We start from the raw sequence: 22,291 nt of genomic DNA, 5'->3' as shown, positions 1-22,291 counted from the left end.
GGGGCGGGATCGCTGTTTATGTGAATGAACGGTGGTGCCACCCGGACCATGTGTGCGTGAAGGAGCGCTTCTGTAGCCCGAACATTGAACTGTTGGCCGTGGGGATGCGCCCGTACTATTTGCCGAGAGAGTTCACGTCCGCCATTGTGGTTGTCGGTACGTGCCGCCATCAGCTGACGCTGAGGAAGCTGTGGACACCATCCACTCCACTGTGTCTGCTCTGCTGAATCATCAGCCTGGAGCATTCATGACTATCACTGGTGACTTTAACCACACCACATTGGAAAAAGCTCTGCCAACCTTCCATCAATACATAGACTGCCCAACAAGGAACAATAAAACTCTGGACTTGCTGTATGCTAATACTAAGGACGATACAGCGCCACTGCCCTTCCCCCCCTCGGCAGGTCTGATCATGACCTGGTCCGGCTGACACCCAGGTATGTTCCTCTGGTGAAGAGGCTGCCGGTGACCACCAGGACTGTGAGGAGGTGGTCTCTGGAGGCTAACGACGCCCTACAGGACTGCTTCGAGTCAACGGACTGGGATGTGCTGTGGACCGCACGGGAGGACATCAACAGTATGACCGACTGCATCACGGAATACATCAAGTTCTGTGAACACACCACCATCCCATCACGGACTGTGCGCTGCTTCCCCAACAACAAGCCCTGGATCACCAGGGACCTGAAGGCGCTTCTCAACATGAAGAAAGCTGCTTTCAGGTCTGGAGACAGGGATGAGCTGAGGAAAGCCCAGCGCAACCTAAAGGTGAAGCTCAGGGAGGGCAAGGACTCCTACAGGAGGAAGCTGGAGGCCAAACTCCAGCTGAACAACACAAGGGAGGTGTGGTCTGGCATGAAGCAGATAACTGGCTTCAAGGTGGGAGGAGACAGCCAGGGGCTCCCTGGAGAGGGCCAACGAGCTGAACTGTTTTTTCAATAGGTTCAGTTCACAGCCCTCCCCTGTCTCCTCCACACATCACACCTCCCAAACACCTCCTCCCCCTCTGTCCCCCCTGCTGAGCTGCACATCCACCGAGCCCTCAATAACAATGGGCTCCTCCACCTCCCCCTCTCTGTGACGACTGACCAGGTGAGAAGACAGCTGGAGAAACTACACCAGCGCAGAGCTGAAGGTCCTGATGGCATCAGCCCCAGGGTCCTAAAGACCTGCGCCACCGAGCTGTCTGGTGTCCTGCAGCGCCTCTTCAACCTCAGCCTGAGGCTGGGGAAGTCCCGTGCTGTGGAAGACGCCGTGCCTGGTCCCTGTCCCAAAGAAGTCAGCACCATCTGGCCTCAACGACTCCCGACCGTTCGTCCTCACCTCCCATGTGATGAAGGTGCTGGAGAGGCTGGTCTTGGCCCACCTCCGGCCGCAGGTGAAATCATCGTTGGACCCTCTGCAATTTGCTTACCAGCCTCATGTGGGAGTGGACGACGCCATCATCTACCTGCTGCAACGAGCTCAGTCGCACCTGGATGGAACCGGTGTCTCTGTGAGAGTCACTTTCTTTGACTTCTCCAGTGCATTTAACACCATCCAGCCACTGCTGCTGAGTGAGAAGCTGCGGTGGCCGTGTGGACGCGTCCACCATCTCCTGGATCACTGACTACCTCACAGGCAGACCACAGTTTGTCAGAATGGGCCGTGTGCTGTCTGGAACGGTGGTCAGTGATGTTGGAGCCCCACAGGAACTGTTCTGTCTCCCTTCCTCTTCACCCTGTACACCAGTGACTTCCAGTACAACACGGAGTCATGCCATCTGCAGAAGTACTCTGATGATTCTGCAGTGGTCGGGTGTATTAGGGATGGACGGGAGGAGGAGTACAGGGCAGTGGTGAGTGACTTTGTAAAGTGGGCCGATGAGAACCACCTGTGGCTGAACCTGGCCAAGACCAGAGAGATGGTGGTGGACTTCAGGAGGAAGGCGACAGCTCCTACACCTCTGAGTGTCCTGGGAGTGGACGTGGACATGGTGGAGGAGTACAAGTACCTGGGCGTCTCCATCGACAGCCGACTGAACTGGAAGGCCAACATCAACGCTGTGTACAAGAAGGGATGAGTCGACTCTTTTCCTGAGAAAGCTTCGATCCTTCAACGTGTGCAGCAAGATGCTGGAGTTATTCTACCAGTCGGTTGTGGCCAGTGTGCTGCACTTTGCCATTGTCTGCTGGGGAGCAGCATCGAGCCGGTGACACCAGCCGCCTTAACAAACTGGTTAGGAAGGCTGGCTCCATCATCGGCTGCCAGCTGGAGCACCTGGAACAGGTGGTGGAGAGGAGGTCGTTGAAGAAACTGGTGTCCATATTGGACAACCCGGACCACCCTCTCCACCACCTCCTACAGGGACAGAGGAGTACTTTCTCCAGACGTCTCCTCACGCTCCGCTGCCACAAGGAGAGATACAGGAGAACATTCCTGCCGACGGCTATGAGGCTCTACAACAGTTCACCTCTTGCCAGATCACCCTAACCCTTCTTATATTTTGTGTTTTGTTTTTTTATTCTTGTGTGTTGCTGCTACTGACTCGACAAATTTCCCCTTGGGGATTAATAAAGTATATATCTATATATATGTACGTTGGCGCGGAAAGCACTCGTCACACGAAACCCTTCACCGTGATTTGTCAATCCGTTTGTCTGTCAACATTTTGCGAAAAAAACAACCAATGAACACTCAGTAAATCACAAAGGACCCACCCACCACACAGGTGAGACTCATTTAGAAACAGCCTCAGTGATTTTGGCGAGCAGCGCGGAGCCTGGAGGGGCTGCAGAGCCACGAGGAGGAACACGCAGCCAGAAGAGATCCACTTGGACCGGGTAAGAGTCTTTACTAAACGTTACGTATCACGGTGTCCGGAACGTGTGCGCGGTGCTGACTAGTATTGTATTTTACAGAGAGGATTCACCAGCGCCTACAGCTCCACCTGCAGCTTCACCTGCCCGGTGTTACGGTTCAACCTGAGACCCTGTTAACTGGCGACCTTCGGTCGAATGCGTCTGTTGTTGTCGTAGTTACGGCAGATGTTGATAATAGCAAGAGAACACGCAGCTGTCCTCGCGAATGCCGCATTGTTTAGTTCTACAGTTCAATGAGAAAGCTTCTCGTGTCGTGTCTGGTCTGAACATACCGGAGGAGACGATGTAGAAGAGAAAGCGTCCAGCGACTTGAAGCGTTGCGTGTTGTTTATGGGTTGAAACAGGAAGTTAGCAAACTGCCCTTCCTTTGAAATACATTTGGTCAAATAAATAAACACTTAATCAACATACAATTGGGAGTCTGTTTTGTGCAAACATGTATCACGTAGCATAACTCTAGTACAACAACAACAAATATATATAAGGATGTTACGGGATTCAAACTCATGTCTTTGAGAGGAAAAAAGGTTAATTGACGGGGATCTTACCACTAGGCCAAGATTGACACGATATACTCTGTTCGCACAATTAAATAACCTGCACTGCGGTCACTGGTCACCACGAAAGGCAGAGAACCACCAGATCAACTTGTGACCAAGCACACTGCCGACCACCATGGAGCATGTTGACGTGAACGAAGGAGCACTCTACAATAGTGATGGCTTCTCAAACTAATAGTCAGCTGTTTCAATTCAAAACGTCTGTAAAGGGCTGCACATTAATGAGGAAAATATTTGTGTTGTTGTCATGAGGTAAACATACACAATCTGGACAATAAGGCCAGAAATGGTCATACATGTATGAATATCCAAACATTACACCCATTATCTTCTTTCCTTCAGTGAAGGATGGTCCCGTGTAGCCTATGCCAAAGGAGACAAGAAAGGAAGCATCTCTCCTTAGCATTGAGAGAATTCAACTCTTGTCAAATTGAAAACAAGTTTAAATGTAGCTGAAAAGAAGCAGAATGTATGTGACCAATGATCTAATTCTGCATATACCTTTATTATTTGTTTTGTTCGAAAATACAGTTTCATAATGTCTCATTTAGTACCGTCCTGCTAACTTGACCAGTAGCTGAATTTAAGTGAGGAGGAGTAGATGAATACACTTGTTTGAACTCTCCTGCAGCGGTTTTAATACGAAAAGCCTTTTTCTAAAGACAATATCTCAAAATGTAACCCAAGTTTGCTACTAGTTACTTGAGCAAATAAATCATACAAAATTCTCAAAAAGAAAATGTATATAAAGAGCATGATAATAGCTCCTGTGAATCTAAATAACCACCAATAAATGATAATTGTGTCCTGCAGTGGAGAACCTCATTTAATCCACTCCCGAACCCTTCTTTTGTCTTCAGATCCATGGAATACGTGAAGGAGGGAGTACTTACATCACAACGAATTTCGCAGCCTAAACTGACTGCCAACATGTCTTGCCAAGTGCCTGTTTGTTATGGAGGACTTAAAATGACTTAAGTATAAATAAATAAATGCATGAATAAATACTAGAATAAATAAATAAATGCTTAAATAAATGTATAAATTAATTAATAAATACATAAATAAATAAATGCTTTAATAAATGTATAAATAAATAATTAAATAAATAATTAAATCCAGGAAGGAATGAATACATATAAGTTATAACTCAACAGGACATCATTAAATAAATATATTTCTACATTTCTGTATTTCTTCATTTATTTATATCTCTATTTATGTGTCCACACGTATTTCTTCATTTATTTATGTGTGACATTTACGTGTCCTTATATCCAAATGAACTGGGGAGGTCTGAACATGTACCAGGCAGAAGTAATAGAGCATAACACACCAGGTGCATTTCACTCCTGTGACCAATCATGCTTTAGACAGAGGTTCAGACCGCCCCAGCTCATTTGCTTACAAGGACACATAAATGTCACACATAAATAATTAAAGAAATACGTGTGGACACATAAATAGAGATATAAATAAATGAAGAAATACAGAAATGTAGAAATATATTTATTTAATGATGTCCTGTTGAGTTATAACTTATATTTATTCATTCCTGTATTTAATTATTTATTTATACATTTATTTAAGCATTTATTTATTTATTTATTTATACATTTATTCAAGCATTTATTTATGTATTCTTGTATTTATTCATGGATTTATTTATTTATTTATTTATACTTACGTCATTTTAAGTCCTCCATAGTTTGTGACATGCATTTAGCAATCAGCAATACGCTTCATCTGTTTTCTGTCCAGATATTCCCGTCCCACTCTGACCTTTTGTGACCTCAGGTCTCAGTCCGAGGGATCATGGTGTGAGCCAGGAAAAAAAGCCCACAGGAGAACCCTGCCAGCTCCCACTGCAGATATATTGAGATTATATACGCCGTGGGGCCAAAGTTCAACTGTTCCTTCGTTCTGGCAAAACACTAGACACCCTCCCGAGGTGGGAACTTATGTCTTAATTGGGCTGGTGTAATATTATGACGTCTTCGGAGGAATGTTGCTGTTTCTGATATCTCTGACCTGTCTTTGATCCTGCAGTGCAACTCCTTAAAAGGATGGGTGAGAGATTTGCCTGCATGCTCTGAGTGCTTGAGAGGAAAGCGACAGAGTGAAGTCAATCTTCACTGCATTGTTGTGAATGTGAATGTATGAAAAGATTTGCATGAGAAAGGGCCGCGTACGAACAAAAAGAGTGTGAAATCTTTATGTTCGTTTAAAGCAAAAGATTTGCACAGTCTGAGGCACATACTGTATTTCTACTTCGACACAAGAGGATTTGATCACCTTAGTGTCACATGTTAATGGACTCTGGCTTTTTTTGTTTATTGGCAGTTATTCATTGTATTAACATGCTTTGTCTCTGATCAGGGAAAGATATGTGCAGAATCGTTTAACTGGCTAAGAGGAGTGTTGTTGTAAAACAAGAGTCGACAGCTACTATCTCAACATTAATGAAGCAAAAGCCCCCGTCCAAATCATAACAAAATGTTGGAAATTAAAGCATGTTTGAAATGGTAGATAAGATGCACCACAAGCCATGGCACTAAATGCTTAAATGCGTCATGCATGTTTTTGATCAATTTTCTGGGAGTTCATCATTCAGAATAAATACTCAATGTAAATTTCCCAATTAACGTATTTATTTATTTGTTTAATTTTCACTTGCAGTCCCTGGCCTGGCAGCCTGAAATTACAAAATGTCCAATAACATAATGCAACTAAGATTCATAACTAACTAGCACTTGAAATAACTTCAAGTACTATCTTCCTGGAAGAAACTTTAGAACTACATCATTGAAAATGTGTCGAACATACAAATCACAAAGACAGACATGGAGGGATCTGATCAATATATATATACTATTAGAGCCCAAGGACACGTAAATGATAATAGAATGAGAAAAAAGACCCTGTAACAAAAACTAAATCACATTTGAATAGCCCATTTATTGACCACGTTTTTCTTTTCTTTTCTTTCTTTTTTTTGTTCGATTTAGAACAAAGTACATGTGTATTTTCACTTTTTTTACACTTATTTTGTCATGTAGACATGCAGAGCATTGATAAGAGCAGCTCCTAGTTGCACTAAAATCCTAAAGACACCTCTCATACCTGCAGGGCCACTGGAGTTCTCCAACATGCTTGTAAAGGGAGGGCTGAGCTGAGGGATATTAAGTTGGTTGGAATCTGCCAGGTTTCTGTCCAGATATTGAATTCTCTCAAAGGCCCTGTGGCAGCGGGGTGTGGTTAGGCTCGGCTGCAGAGTGGGTGGAGGGGTGGTGGGGGGGGTTCAGGGAACGGTGTCTAATTGGTTGTCTGTGTGTGTGTGTGTGTGTGTGTGTGTGTGTGTGTGTGTGTGTGTGTGTGTGTGTGTGTGTGTGTGTGTGTGTGTGTGTGTGTGTGTGTGTGTGTGCATCTGTATGTGTGTGCGTCTGTCAGTAGACGGAGCAGTAGGGACTGAGGAGCGAGAGAGTGGAGCCATAGTCTGCACCCTTTAATTAAAGATATTACCAAATATCCGTCCTGTTTGCTAATCCTTGATGCCTGGGGGAGAAACCTACTGGTGACAGCCACAAACCTGTTACAGGCCCCAGTCTCAATCATGGAACTTAAATCATGAAATAAAGACATGTTTGAAATAATAATTCTAAAGTATCGCACGCCATGGTGTTGAATTAAAAAAAATTATGAATGTTTTTTTTTTTAATTCAGCAATTTATAATTTTGCGCAAGATCAAAATCCTGCTGAGGGGCAAAAGATAATGACGTTAAGACGATATTGAAATTTGAGATGTTCCTCTATTTCTTTATGCTTCTCTCTTCTTTGGCCCTTTGGGGAAGTGGGTTTTTATTTTAAGCGGAGTAAGGGGAACTACTGTGGTGACATACTCTAAAGTCCCTTTCCTTCAAATACCGCTTTGTAATCGTTATTCAATAATAATAATATATATATATTTTTTAGTGCTGTGAAAAATAACGCGTTAACTCAGTTAATCCAATTTCAGGTTTAACTAGTTTTTTTTTTTTACGCATTTAACGCATGCGCAGAATGAGCTTCCAATCCGTCTGTTGTTGGTCGTCGGGACGAAAAAAAAGTCACTTGCAAAATGAGCTTCCAATCCACCACTTCAATCTGAACTCTGTCCGCTCTCATGCAGACGGTCTGTTCATCGGTAATGATCCTTCCGCAGGTTCACCTCCGGAAACCTTGTTACGACTTTTACTTCCTGTAGATCAGGGTCTCAACACGTCGATCGCGACCTGCCAGTCGATCGCGGCGTAGTGTCGGTAGATCGCATGACATTAAAGAGATTGGCCCGCCCCCTGACATGTTCTCTATAGCACGTCTTTGTTCTTTGATTAAACTAAACGTCTGTTGTTGATCGTATCGCCACAGCAGCATGTCATTTCTGTCTCTTCGCGTTGCGTTAACACTTATCGATCTCCGTCTGGCGCGCCACAGAGCTCCGTGCGCGCGCATCGGGACCGAGCAAAAAAAAAGTCACTTGTCAATCTGTCCACCTGTCCGTGTCGGTGAGGTTTCAGCTTTGCAGCGGTGTCCCCGCCGTCCCTTTCATCACGGCCCAGTTCATGAAGAAAACCCACACAGTCAGTTTGCCTCAGCAGCTGCTAGAGGAAGACTAGAGGCCTTTAGATTGTGTCATGGTGGAGTTAATGGTTGACAAACAAGAGAAAATGTTCTGTTTAACCCTCCTGTTACCTTTACATTTACTAACATATTTTACCCTCGGGGTCAATTTGACCCCAGCAATTAAAACCTCCAGAAAATTATTAGAATTAATATTGCTTCCCAAGTTTAAGTGTGAGGTACTTTATGTTTGTTTGTTGACTACCTAAATAGCCCTTTAAATAAAAATAAAAGTTTATATTTCTTATATGTTTGACAGTGAAAAACAGCCTGGGGTCAAATTGACCACAAAGAACACCGACATTAAACATTGAATGGGGTCAAATTGACCCGAAAGGTAACAGGAGGGTTAAACATTCTGTTTAGGATGAAGATGTATTAATGTTCCATATGGAAGAAAACTGCTAAATAACTGCTGAGTTGCAGCACCATTGTATAGAAGAATGTATAAATGTATATATCCGTCTTTTGTCATAAATCTCTATGTTCTCACAAAATATACCGAGAATATCGGTAATATGTGATTAATCATGATTAATCCACAGAAACCTGTGATTAACCCGATTAAAATTTTTAATCGTTTCACAGCCCTAGTTTTTTTCCATGAACGAAAATGCTGCTATTGGATTTATTTATGATACTTATGTCATCGCATGTTCTTAGTCATGTTGTGTTTTTACTTCATTCTTAAATATATAACAAAATAAATAATACATAAATAGGTATGTTCATTGTGATCATAGAATGATCAATAGTCACCTGCACATTATCAGTATGTGTGTGAACATATGTAGATATTATCTTTACTGTCAGGCAACCACTTGAAGAAAACAGCTTTACAGATTTGGCTCTGACGAGGAGAGTTTCATTGCCATTGAAGTTCAAAGCGTCTGTCTCTGTGGTAAAGAGGCATGTGACTGCTGTGATGCTCAGAAGGTTGTTTAGCCAGCTTTTATATTTCCATGTCAGCAAGCGAGAAGAAACAGCATTGTGACACAAATCTATATTCTGAGCAATATATTCGAAATTGGATGTCTTGTATTTCTTTTTTTTATACTTAATATTAAATGTCTTGTATTTCAAAAGTATCATATTCAAACTTCTTTTTTTGCTTAAAAGTTATTGCCCAATATAAGTAGTAGATTGGTATATTACATTGTATTGTAAATAGCAAATTCCAAATTTGCCTCCGAGGACTTTACAATCTGTACACATAGACGAACTCCAAATCTGTCCTTCTGTACATATGACATCTATTGCACCTGTCCATCTTGGAGAGGGATCCTCCTCTGTTGCTCTCCTGAAGGTTTCTTCCCTTTTTTCCCCATGAAGGGTTATTTGGGAGTTTTTCCAGATCCGATGTGAGGTTTTGGGACAGGTATGTCTATATTTACAGATGATAAAGCACTCCGAGACAAATTTGTAATTTGGGAAATTGGGCTATACAAATAAACTGAATTGAATTGAATAGACATCCCTGTCCCAGGTTCTCACATCGGATCAGGAAAAACTCCCAAGAAATAGAAAAAAACCTTGCACTGGGAAAAGAGGGAAGAAACTTCAGGAGAGCAACAGAGGAGGATCCCTTTCCCAGATGGACAGAAGTAAAAGATGTCATGTGTACAGAAGGAATCATTACAGAGTTACATAAACATTCAATGAGTGTGAGAGAGTGTACGTGCGGATTGCAGGACAGCCTTGCTGTTCTTCTACCTATCAGCCTTGTTTGTCTGTTTCAGTAGAGATGGTTTACAGGAGATATACTGAATAATAAAAGTTGTGTATGCCAATGTCTTCAAAAAAAGAGCAAACAAACATGTTTTCACCTAAAATATTAAGACAATGATTGTGAACAAATTGTGACAGGATCTGTCAATCTCTCAAGTCATAGTTTACCACAACAGTTAATACCGCAATACCGTTGAAAGACATAAATACAAATACAGTATTTGCCTTTTAAAATGTTGGCTGGCGTCACATTGTTCTATCTTTAAATGTAATTCATGATGCATACAAAAATTAAGCTTGGCTCTATTGTTTTAAACAAAGTTGCTTCAACTATAATGATGACATTTTGGGTGTTTTATTTGAATAAACCTTTGAAATAAATACTTTTTGATTGGAATCTACATTACCCTTTAAATCTGTGATTTTGTCTCTTCTCAACCAGTGCTGTTTTACAGTGTGACGGCAGGTCGGAGTGAATCCTCAGTGGGAGGACACCACCACCTACTGGACATTAGTTGCACACCATGAAAGTCAAATAATATATATATTATAAATAATATATTGTGATAAAGTTCTTTATTTTCTGTAATGCAATTAAAAAATTATTAAATATTAAAAGAATAAAAGGCTTGCAATATTTCAGTTGATTTGTAATGAATCCAGAATGCATGACATTTTGTTTTTAATTGCATTACAGAAAATAAAGAACTTTATCACAATATTCTAATTTTCTGAGACAGTCCTGTATATATCTATATATATAATATATCATATATATATATTATATTATTTTATATTATATATATATATTTTGATAATATATATATACTGTATATATATATATATTATATATAAATTAAAAAATGTAGCTGTAACTGCATTCCTTGCAGTTCCTGGTTAATTTATTTACCTAACTCTTAATCCTATTATGCACTGGTGTCCGTATTATTCATTTTGTACTTAATATTTGTTATTATATTGATCTTATATGTTTACATTTTCATTTTATTTTGTTGTTTTTTAGTTTTCCTCAGTTGCAATCTTTCATTAAACTCTGGCACAATATATTTTGTTATATATTTAAAAGTAACTCAACTGAATTCGACCATTTCTAAAACCTACATATGTTCGATATCAATGAGAGAAACAGATTGAATCATAAAGTCATATGCCATCAGTGCTCTGAGGTTGAATCCTGGTAAAAATACATTAACATGTTCAGCTTACTATGAAAGTTTGTAAATGTGCATCATTTAGGCAACATCGACCTTTAGAAAAATAGAGTCTGTGTTTCTCTGACATTTCCTCTGGGGACAAAAAGGGAACATTTCCTGTCAACACTGTAAGAAATCAATCAATCCTATTATAGAACGGGAGTTGGATAAAGGAGGATATTAAGTCTGGCTTGAAATTCTAGTTTGTAGTTAACAAAATATGAAACTGCTAAGTTTCAATGAGCGATTGTTTTATGGTGAAAAGTTGGGACATCTGTGAATAGTTTTACAAAGTACTCATATAAAGTACTTTTATCTTACTGCTCTGTTGGTTTGAAGTAAAAACAACAACAAAAACAAAAACACCTATTGAAAGACCTTCAAAATCTAGTCAGACAAAATCACACATTTGGGCTACAGCTCTAAGTAAAAAATAATAATAATACTGGGTTCAGTCGTTATAGTCAATGGACACCACTGAGTTGTGAAAGCGTGCACCAGCTGGATTACTGCAGTCCTTCAGAGCCTTGCCAAAGCCCTCCTGGAAGAGGAGGAGGTGGAATAAACCATTTTAAAGTTTGCAAAATACAAGATCACGCTCCAAATCAACTGCAGCCATGTGTCTTCCGAAGGGTTTCGATAATGGTGATTATTAAGAATCAGATTTGAAATAAACTTTTTTTCTAGATGTGATTGCGTTTGCATTTTACATTGAAACCTTTCTCTAAAATGTGTTCTAGATGTATAAACATTGCATTTCACATTCAAATATATTTGCTTTGAAGGAAATCAACAACTGTAGGCCATATGGGGAGGGGGGGGGGGGCAGCACATAAGTGTGACTCATGTTGTTACAATGTGATGACAAGAAATAGGCCTCGATGTCAGAGACAGGGCTCAAGGTTTATTCGTTTCAATTGTTGGGCTGAGTGAATTGTTTTCTGCAAGTTGAGGACCTACATTATCGAAGAAATTAAAAGAATAGGGACATTTAGACTATAATGTGTAAAATGAGTATTATGAGAGACATTAATTTTCACTTTACTTGGGTATGTCAGAGAGGCTGGTGGCAAAGACGTGGGAGGCAAGAAGAGGTTACCTGCCTTCCGCTGTATGTCCACACAGGGATTAATAACGACGTTCACAGCAGCCTCCCTCCATAAGGGCAACGCCCACTTTTGGGAAGCGGAAGATGGAGACAGCTCTCTTGTTTGTTTCACGGGCTCCTGCCGTAAACTGCAAGCTTCCGTCGGAAACTCCCCGTCGATGGCACATCTGCACGCATCGGCGGCTTGTTATGAACTCTGGAAGCGGCGAGAGGATAAACGTGTAACGTCAACTCTGGACACATAGCTGCACTGAATATTCAACAGACATGTGTTGATTCGTCTAACTATGGCCATCTGGTAAAAGGTAAAAAATAAAATAAAATAATATACAAATGTTTGGACGGAAGCGATGTTTTGCTGCGTTTAGTTCGGGTTGTGGCGATAACTAACGTTAGGTAAATGTGAACTTCCCTCGCTAGCTAACCGTCATTTATCGTCGCAAACTTAAAACATGGGCTACTGTCGCAGGCCGACGTGGAATCATTAGCGGTGTAACGTTTAATAAGAATAACACCGTGAACGTCTCAGACTTCACGGCGTCCTTTCCGTCACGTCTCGGTCGCTGCGTGTTGTTTTTCCTGCCGTGAACACCGTTTAGCTCGTGACACCACGAACCAGGGGGCCACTGCGGGATTGATTATGTGATCATTAGCGAGCTCAAATGTGGATTGTTGTTGTGTAACGGGTTGCCTTAACTGCAAGTGCGTGCGCGCGTTTGTTTGTGTGTTTCCAGGTCCCCCCCCCCCCCCCCCCCCGCCGCGGTGCTCTCCTCCAGCCTCTGCCGCCATGGAGGTGGGCAGCCTCCCTGTGGAGCTGTGGAGGGTCATCTTGGCCTACCTTCCGCTCCCTGACTTGGGCCGCTGTTGCCAGGTGTGCCTCGCCTGGCGGGAGCTCATCCTCTCCCTGGACAACACCCGCTGGAGACAACTCTGCCTGGACTGTCCCGAGTGCCGACACCCCAACTGGCCTAGTCAGCCCCACGAGGAGCCCCCGTCCTGGAGGGAGGCCCTGAAGCAGCACGCCCTGTGCACACGCACCTGGACTCAGAATGTGCCGGAGCTCCAGTCCTCCGCCTGCCTCCTCTTCTTCCGTCGTCGGAAGGATCGCAGGGTTTGGCACGTGGGGCCCGGGTGCGAGTTTGAGACCCTACGTGGGGCCCTTGGGGCGGTGGGGCCATATGATCGTGTAGTTCTTCACCCGGGGGTGTATGAGGAGCACGCCGAGGTGGCGCTAAAGGTGCCTGTGGAGCTGGTTGGGCTGGGCCAGTTGGGCGAGGTGGCCCTCCTGGTGTGTATGGAGCAGCAGTGCCCTACTGCCCGCCTGTGTAACCTGGTCTTCATGCCACCCTGGTTCTCCACCGTGGTCTACAAGGTAGCAGCGTGTCGTGGTGTTTTCATTGTACAGATTATGTGTGTTCTAAATAACTTTGTATAGTCTATAAAATCATGTCTGGTGTTTTGTTTCTTTTTTGCTGAATGTGTCTCACTCCAGTCACCTTTCTCTTCCTGCTCCGCTCTAGGCGTCATGGGGTCACGTCCAAATAGATAACTGCAACTTTGAGGGGGCCCAGTTGCAAATCCGCGGCCCGGGAACCTGCCAGGCTCGCTTCTGCTCCTTCTCACAGGGCAGCTCCGCCCACTTTCTGGGCGTCGTACTCAGTCTGCTGGACAGCTGCGACTTCTCGGGAAGTGACACGGCCTCCGTGACCATCGAGGGTCCCCCGGTGTCGGAGAGGAACTGGGCTTGTAAACACTTGGCTGCTCTGGCCAGGACGTTCCCGTCATGCGGTGTGTCTTGGAACAATAGCCCGCCCAGAGGCCCTCAGGCGGGCTCCACTGGCGGGCACCAAACTCCCAGCGCTAATGTAAAAAAAGAGCATGTGAGTATCGAAGACTGGCAGAGGAGGACTGGGGTGGATGCGATGTGTCAGGGCACAGTGATCGAAGACGGCTGGAGTGATGGAGACTGCAGCGAGGGAGAGGAGGAGAGCCGGGATGCAAGAGGAACCAACAACGGCAAAAAACCAGTGACACTGGATTATAAAATCTCTTATGACCATCATGGCCTTTCCCATTTGCTCAAGCCCCAACCCGATGGCTCCCTGCCACTGGCCTCCTCCCCGGATCCGCCATCTGCGACCCCCGTGCCCCTCACCTTCCAGCAGGAGCTCGACAGGGACCCAGAGGCTCAGATGTTGGAGGCCTCCACCCTCGGCTGTATCCTCAGACGTTGCCTCTTCCGGGAGGGGAAAGGCGGCGTGCATTTGTCTAATTACGGGCAAGCCCGACTGGAGGGCAATGTTTTCCGTAGGCTGAACTATGCCGTCCGCTGCATCCAGAACTCCACAGTAAATACCAGTAATATAATCCTTCAGACGTATTAAGTGTCTCTTGATTGTACGTTGTAACGCAATACATTTAAACCTCATTTGATCAACGATTTTTATAAGACGCACACCTTTTTTAATAAAGTATCAAGTTCAGGAAGTATCTCAGATCATCATCACTAATTAAGCAGCGGCTTCCAGTTCCGAGTGATACTTGAACTCCTCTCCCACCTCCTTCAGGTGGTGATGCTGAGAAACGAGGTGTGCGAGTGCCGGGCGTCGGGCGTGTTCCTGCGCCTCTCCGCTCAGGGCCTCATCGCGGAAAACAACATCCACTCGAATGGGGAGGCGGGGCTGGACATCAGAAAGGGGGCCAACCCCATCATTGTGGTAATTGCCACTCCACTTCCTATTGCGGTCGAGCGAGAAAGGAACATTACCCACATTTGACAAAATACTGCTTAATAAACTCTGTTATATAGATTTATGGATTATTTTGAGGTCATTCCAGGACTGCCATGTCTTTCATGATCATTCTGCCTTTCACTCCACAGTGCAACAAAATCCATAGCGGTTTGCGTTCGGGGGTCGTTGTCCTTGGCAATGGAAAAGGTTCAATCCGCAGCAACCAGATCTATAACAACAAGGAGGCGGGCGTGTACATTCTCTTCAGCGGGAACCCTGTGGTCAGGTAGGTGGGGACTCGATGTCTGAATTGCACACCATCGCTTGGATGTTATTGTTTATTTTAGTTTATGAAGGATCCCCATTAGTCTACACCGTAGTGGAGACTATTCTTCCTGGGGTCCAGGCAAAAAAACATTACAATACAATACAAATACATAAAATGCAGTACAGCATGATCAATTATCACAAAAACACTTAGACTTTGAAAACAACATTTACATTAAAAGTAAAATAATAATACCCAAAGACCTTAAATACCTAAAATAATAACCTAATCTACTATAATTTCCTTTCTGATTATTGCTGCCTTAAGTTGTTATTGTGTTCTTACAACTTGTCGTGTTGCCTGGCTTGAGGAATTTCACGACCACTGTGACTGCTGCAGTGCAGCTGCTATACATGGCCGAGCGTTTAAGGGTGGAGGTGTGGTGTTGTTGATTCTCTGGGCCCAAGGAGCTCCATAACGTCTGAACCCCTGCTGCCCCGCTCGTTTCCTCCCCTTTCTCTCTTAGCGGGAACCACATCTTCCAGGGCCAGGCGGCGGGCATCGCTATAAACGAGAACGGCAGAGGGATGATAACAGGTGATAACATATCCACACAAAGGATGACACGTGGCTTCTTCATTTTTGGCGCCACTTACAGAAAGGAAAAGCACCATCTGGGAGCAAGAACCCCCACACTGTGGACTTCTTCTCACATATAAATACATTTCAATTGCAGATAATGTGATCAAAGAGAACCAGTGGGGAGGCGTGGACATCCGCAGAGGCGGTGACCCCGTCCTGAGGAACAACCACATCTGTTACGGTTACTCCGACGGTGTCGTGGTGGGAGAGAGAGGACGCGGACTAATTGAGGGAAATCGCGTCTATTGTGCGTAATACCTGGCGACGGCAGCGTCGTCCGTCCAGCGAGACGTTAAACGGCTCACCTTCGATCTCGTCGATACCAGCACTTTAATTTCTCCTCTCCGTTTTGTTTTCCTCAGGCAACAAGGGCTGCGGCGTGTGGGTGATGTCGTCCAGCCTCCCGCAGCTCCTGGGGAACTACATCACCCACAACTACATGTATGGACTGGCGGTGTTCTGCAGGAAAGACCCAGACAACGCGGAGGCCCGGGAAGGGAACTGGCCCGGACAGGAGGGAGTTGGCGGCGAGGCGGGCAGCGGAGAGAGAAGGGACGCAGAGGGAGAAGGAAGGGAGGGGCAGGAGAACCTGAATGAGGAGGGGGAGCTGTTCGCATGGGAGAGCGATCTGGACAGCGAGGACGAACGCCACTCGGCCCGCCGTTCCATCAGCGTGGCGCTGGTGGAGAGCAACTGCATGAGCTTCAACGGAGGTACTGGCAGGACCGTCGAGTCCTAGACGTGTCGCTCGCTTCCTGTCGCTCATGTTCCCTGACATCTCTTTCTCTCGCTCCGTAGCGGTGGGTCTGTACGTGAAGAGCAGCGAGCCCCTGAACGTCTTCGCCAACCTCGTGAACAGCAACCGCGGCACCGGCGTCGCCGTGCTGCAGAGCAGCCAGCTGACCCGGCTGGTTACGAACTGCGTCCTTGGAAACGGGCGCGGTGGCGTCACTGTGGAGAAAGACTGCCGCGTGGAGCTCCGTGGCAACGGCGTCTATAAAAACAGCGGTCATGGCGTCAGTTTCTGTGGCAGCGGGCAGATCGTGGAGAACGACGTCGTTGGGAACCGCGGTTACGGGGTCCAGGTGTCGGGCAGCGCCAACATCAAGGTGAGACCAACCCGAGGCTTGAAAACAGTTAATGTTTTCCTTTACAGTACAAACCCATATCACCATGTACATTTTTTATAACTTTCTCATATTCTGTTTTTTAGGTATTGCGCAACCGCATCCAACCGGCACAGGGCTGCGGCGTAGCTGTGCTCGGGCCAGTGAAAGGGGTCATCCATGACAATCTCTTGTTCCAGGGCCACCCGGAAAGCAAAAAGGCGCTGCTACATGTGGATGCTGGCAATGAGAGCTGTGTGTTGCGCAACAACAGTGTTCTAAGGCATAATAACAGGTAACTAGGCAACTGACAAGAAGAGCTGGAGATTCAGACTCTCCGTGTCTTTACTGTCGGCACTCATGCCGCTATAGAACATCTGTCATCATAGTGGTGAGAATCGTCAGTTCTCCTCGGCTTTACGGAGCTTCATAACGAGCGTGACGGCTTTAATTCACTCGCCGCTCTTATAGAGGCGTTTTCTGAAGACACACAGGAAGCATCCGGAAGACGAGTGCTCAGGTACTCACAGGTTTGCGTGTGTTTCGGGCAAATCATTATTCAATTCTGAATTTACAGTGACTAAAAGCTAAATGTTAAATAGTCTTCCCGATAAACAATGTTTCCTTATATTTATTTATAAATAAATACAAACTGATGATTAACATTTTGCGAAATTTTACAAAAAGGACTGAAACAATGTGTTAAATTACAGCACCCTCGTTCTCTCTATCATTTAAAAAAGGTGGTATGTCAATGTTTCTACTGCCCACAAGTAACCAAAAACATGAACATCTGCACTGGTTACTGATTATTTTATGATTTATTTCTGTCTGAAGAACATCGTATTTCCCTCTCACTGCATCTTTCTGGATTTCGTAGCTGTCCTGCTCCTCCCTGGGTTTTGGAAAACCCGCCGCCTCGTCCGGTGGCCATTTCCCCTTCTGGCCTGTCCTCGTCCCAGTATCCCTCCAGAGTCGGGGTTTCCATGACCACTAGGATCAGCGCCACTGTGGAAAGCGGCTGCCACAGCGGCAGCATGTTCTGCTCCATCTTGTGAGCGCTCGTCAACCAGTCCGTACGACAAAGGGTCATCGGCTCCTCACTTTTGAACCGGTGTGTTTGAACATTTGAAGCGCGCTGACCACCTTCCTCAGAAGACCTCCTGAACGTGATTGTCGGAGGCCTAGTCAGTCAAAGAAGAGGCTGCTCAGAGTTTAACCACTAAAAAGGGGCGATTCCATTCTGTAAATCTGAAAAATACTTTTGTAATTTTTTTTTAAATCAAATTGCCAGTGCACCCAACAAAACGTGGACTGACGAAGCGTTTAAGCACCGCCGACATCTGAGACCACCTCTTTCCATAGCGGAGCTTCAACTTAATCGTTGCTTTTTACATTCAAGATATTCATATTCACGTGCAGACCTGCTTTACTCAGTTGGTTCAGTCAAGGTCGCTTCTGGGACTCGCTGGTTGGGAAGCTCACATTTTTACAAATCAGGAGTCTCGGGCTTCAGAGATGCCAGCTGACACAAAGCTGTGCCTTGTTGGATGATTGTAAGCTAGAGAAGGAGTGTGAGGTGTATATGGAGAAAATAGGCCTCTTTTTGCAGAAATGCTTCTGCTTCTTGCACCGAGCCATTTTCTGGGGAGTCTGCAGGTTGTTTTTCTCCTCCTGTGTTTGGGGGAAAATATATACTGTGTGCAATATGTGCTTTCTTCAAATGTGCCTCTGTTTTTACCATCTGCGCCGTCATCTATAGCATGTGCTCATTTCGCTCCCCCTTTCTCCCCGCTCTTTGTACCTTGCACAGTGAGCAATAAGTAGCGACATCATGTACGACTCAAACGTTCACCACTTTATTTGCCTACACAACACATAAATAAACAGTTCTCGTTTGTGACTTTGCTCATTCTTAGTCCTCCTTCCCCACTCGGTTCTCAGCGACATTTCAGAGCATTTTCTTCCGCTTCCGCCTCTCCGAGAACACTTTGTATTTGACCAAAGGAAGAACCAGAGCGGCCTCCCGGTTTGCGTCTTGCGGCCCATCCTTGTTGACCTTCCCCCGGCCCAGTTTTATTAGAGTCAGTCCCATTGACTTTGCTATTTCCATCATCCTGTAGAAAGAAACCAAGCAGTCAGCTACTGAATGCTGAGTTAACAATGCACCTCTTCTACAGTGTTTTATGGTTATTTGTCAACAAGAATTAGACAATTCACAGCTTGATGTGTGATTATTAATCATAAGAAGAAAGACAAGTTATTTACATCAATACATGCAGATGGGTCAACACCATTAAGTGTTCCTTATTGTCACTTAATGCACTTGTGAAACGGCAACACGCTACGCTTCAAGAACTAAATATTCTGGTTGTTGGCCTTATTCCAAAAGACTTCGCATGTCTAATGAAAATATATATTCCACTAATAGTACTGTTTGTCCAAAGAATGCTCCTCAAACCAGATTAGTATCCCACAGGTCTTCATCGGAAAATGCTCTATTCGTGGAATAAGACCTCATTTGGAATATCCAAACGGAATATTCTGTTTACACAAAGAAACAGGACACACATTACTATTCTTACCTGGCCTCTGTGATTCCTAGGTCGCGGTGGAGTAACGTGAGGTCGGCAGTCATGTAACTCATGTGCAGCAGCAGGGTCAGGGCGTAAGTTGCTAATTTGGCACGCATTGACGTCGATACTATGTTCCGGACACTGAAGAAACGAGGAGGGAAAAAAACAATTACATTTGTACGACCTACATCTGGATGGACGTAGTCTCCCATAGTGGTTTTTTAACATTTTAAAACCAGACTGTTAACATGCCTTTTCTGCTGTATATTTGGGCGTTTGCTCATGGGGGTCTATTGGACGGGGCAATGTGATGAAAATCTAATTTTGCTAAATGCCTCAATATCGAGAACATATTGTACGGTTGAAGACTGGTGCTTTGACAAAACATTTACATGTGATTTCTTATGAATAATTAGCAGTAATGTGGATATAAAGATTAGGTGGGGAACAGGAAATAATAGAACAGTCTTGGTATGTTCACTGATATGCAGCCGTTGAAACCTGGAGCACAACAATATTCTAAAAATCAGACCATATTTAGTCCCAAGTCAAAAAATATGAAGTTGCAGATTTAATCCAACCACGGTTCAGTCTTACCAGCCGTTGTTGAAAGTCTCCATGGTGAAGGTGCTGAGCAGTTTGCTCTGAATGATGCGAGGGCAGCCTTCATCCTGCCCAACTGTTGGTGTAATCACAAAATCACAGTTAGCCTGCGCTCCTCCAGAAGGCAGAAAATGAAGACCAAAACAACTCACACTTGTTGGTGATGAATTTCTGCCGTGCCAGCTTGAAAAGCATCGACAGGTAAAAGGTGCAGCGCAACACTCGGTCTCTGGCTTCACCCACGGTCGGCATGTTCTCCAGGTGCTTCAACACACACAAGGACCTGAATAGAAAAAGACAAAATTAGAATGCAAGGAAACTAATGAAATGTCTCGGTAAGCGTGCGCCCATTTGTAGCCCTACCCTCCGTCATCTCTCATCTTCTTCATCTCCTCAGAGGTGAGTGTTGCCATCTTGGAGCCAGCCTGCTCCAAAGCCTCAAACTCCACTGGACTCAGGACTGCAGATATAATTTAAGGCAAAAACAAACAAGTATTTGCCCATACTACGATATCTTTTCCACCCATCTGCAGTTCTTGCATGCCCTCGTTGACACACAAAAGAGGAATATGAAGGATACTGTCGTCAAATAAGTAGACGTTCTCAGGTCTGTCGGCGGCTGCATTGCAGGGGGGCAGGTGGAGAGCCATATCTTCCTGGGCCTCTGTCTCAGCAACTTCCTGTTGGAGAGCTAAGAAAAAAAGACGGATGAACAAAATGACAAACATGAGCTCTGTATTCCAGTTAAGCTCAACCCCCTTTCGAATTATAGACTATTGACTCCATGGAGCTGCTTACCTTCCAGACCCTTCTGGTTGATCACAGTGTTGGCAGCCTTGGACACCGCTTGATGCAGTGTGTCGCTGCTCACCTGATTCAGCCTGCGGGACTTAAGAGCTCTCTTCTGCTTGTTGGTGCCGAACGCCTCAATCAAAGAATCGACCTTAGGGATTAAAAAAAGAAAGAAAAGAGATTAAGACGTTAACACTGAGTTCATTCTCATTCGAGTCCCAACTGTGGGAAATGTCTGGACATGATCATGGCACCTTGTCTTTGTTGGTCAGGGTAGGGTCCTGGGGCGTTGGAATCTCAGTGTCCTCCCCGGGTATGATAGGTTGCATGTTGAAGAGCTGAGCCAAGTGCACCTCCATTTGCATTGTCTGCCTGTTTAGCACGCCCACATAGTATCTGCAACCAAACAGCAGACATGTTGCTTCTCATCACAGTGGTAACTAACACCACAAACGAAACAGGATCAATAATATGTGCCGACCTACTTGCAAAGGTTGTTGCATTTCAATGACCCCTTTCCGAAGTTATTTCCAACGTAGGCCAGTCTGTCAGATTCAGCAGCCTAGACACGTGGAACAATGCGCAGCAGCATGGTCACGAAAAGCACTTCAAGCAGAGATGCGCAACCGCGTGTGCGTGTGCGTGTATGCATGCATGCGGTGCCGAGGGTGACAGCCGCACCAGGATCGTATTTCTCACCATGATCCGCTGTCTCTTTTTCCTGGGGTTCTTCCCGTCTGCGTTCTTGTACATCGTGAAATCCAGTTTGTCGGCATTTATGACGCTGCCGTTTGAAAAGCGGACTGTTGAGAAGGACAAACATACAATATCGATATCTGGGTTTCATACCACCACAAAGCAAATATCTTATTCTACATGGTGTACACACGTTAGCATAATGTTGAATTAATGCAAGCTGGGAGTAACAATATAATACAACTTATGAACGTTTATTATTTTGTATTTAACTTCATTCACGAGGAAAAAACAAGAAACATCAGTAGTTAGTTAGCGGTTAGCCCTGTTGCGAGCACCCACGTGTGCATTACAAACGTGTGTTTAAAGCAGAGGAAACATTAAGCACAAACCAACATTTACTGCAACCGTTATAATTACTTAAATATTCTAAATATAAAAAAGTACAAATGTGAGACAGTCACCAATAACAGCTTTGTCGGAATCACTCTCCTCCTCGCAACACACCAGCGAGCAGGAGGCAGCCATTGTTGTTGTCACGAGTTGGAGGACGCAAGAGGCATTACTCCATTGTACTTCCGGTTTCGCCTAAACGGATTTGCGTCAGGTCACGGAGCTTTTTTTTTAGGTTAACGACGCCGCAAAAAGCTGAGTTATTTAACATCTATCGTGCGGAAATAGATGCGTTCTTCTTCTTCTTTTTAATTTTTTTGGTGGATGGCATCCAGTGAACGGTGCATTT

The 22,291-nt window shown here is 44.6% G+C and overlaps 2 protein-coding genes across 3 annotated transcripts; one reads left to right on the top strand and one right to left on the bottom strand.

The window, feature by feature from the left end:
- The first annotated feature begins 12,889 nt into the window (after positions 1 to 12,889).
- On the top strand, positions 12,890 to 18,785 carry fbxo10 (F-box protein 10). Of its 2 annotated transcripts, none has more exons than XM_056408892.1 (10): positions 12,890 to 13,506; positions 13,655 to 14,482; positions 14,702 to 14,851; positions 15,016 to 15,152; positions 15,661 to 15,731; positions 15,871 to 16,023; positions 16,139 to 16,489; positions 16,575 to 16,885; positions 17,083 to 17,177; positions 17,763 to 18,785. In XM_056408892.1, the coding sequence occupies exons 1-10, from the start codon at positions 12,922 to 12,924 to the stop codon at positions 17,938 to 17,940; spliced, it is 2,859 nt and encodes a 952-aa protein (XP_056264867.1). In that variant the 5' UTR covers positions 12,890 to 12,921; the 3' UTR covers positions 17,941 to 18,785. The 2 variants fall into 2 exon arrangements, with proteins under 2 accessions (XP_056264867.1, XP_056264866.1); XM_056408891.1 differs by having other exon boundaries at positions 16,990 to 17,177.
- Positions 18,720 to 22,173, bottom strand: polr1e (RNA polymerase I subunit E). Its single transcript, XM_056408895.1, has 11 exons — positions 22,014 to 22,173; positions 21,553 to 21,656; positions 21,339 to 21,415; positions 21,108 to 21,249; positions 20,860 to 21,004; positions 20,642 to 20,752; positions 20,425 to 20,521; positions 20,214 to 20,344; positions 20,056 to 20,137; positions 19,468 to 19,599; positions 18,720 to 18,999 (listed from the first exon to the last, which is right to left on the bottom strand). Exons 1-11 carry the CDS (start codon positions 22,075 to 22,077, stop codon positions 18,834 to 18,836), a joined length of 1,251 nt encoding a protein of 416 aa, XP_056264870.1. The 5' UTR covers positions 22,078 to 22,173; the 3' UTR covers positions 18,720 to 18,833.
- Between the last annotated feature and the right edge of the window lie 118 nt (positions 22,174 to 22,291).

This window comes from Pseudoliparis swirei, chromosome 24 (genome assembly GCF_029220125.1).
Source record: "Pseudoliparis swirei isolate HS2019 ecotype Mariana Trench chromosome 24, NWPU_hadal_v1, whole genome shotgun sequence".
Lineage (NCBI taxonomy): Eukaryota > Metazoa > Chordata > Actinopteri > Perciformes > Liparidae > Pseudoliparis > Pseudoliparis swirei.
The sequence above is the reverse complement of the archived record's forward strand: the minus strand, read 5'-3'. Positions and strand labels throughout refer to the sequence as shown.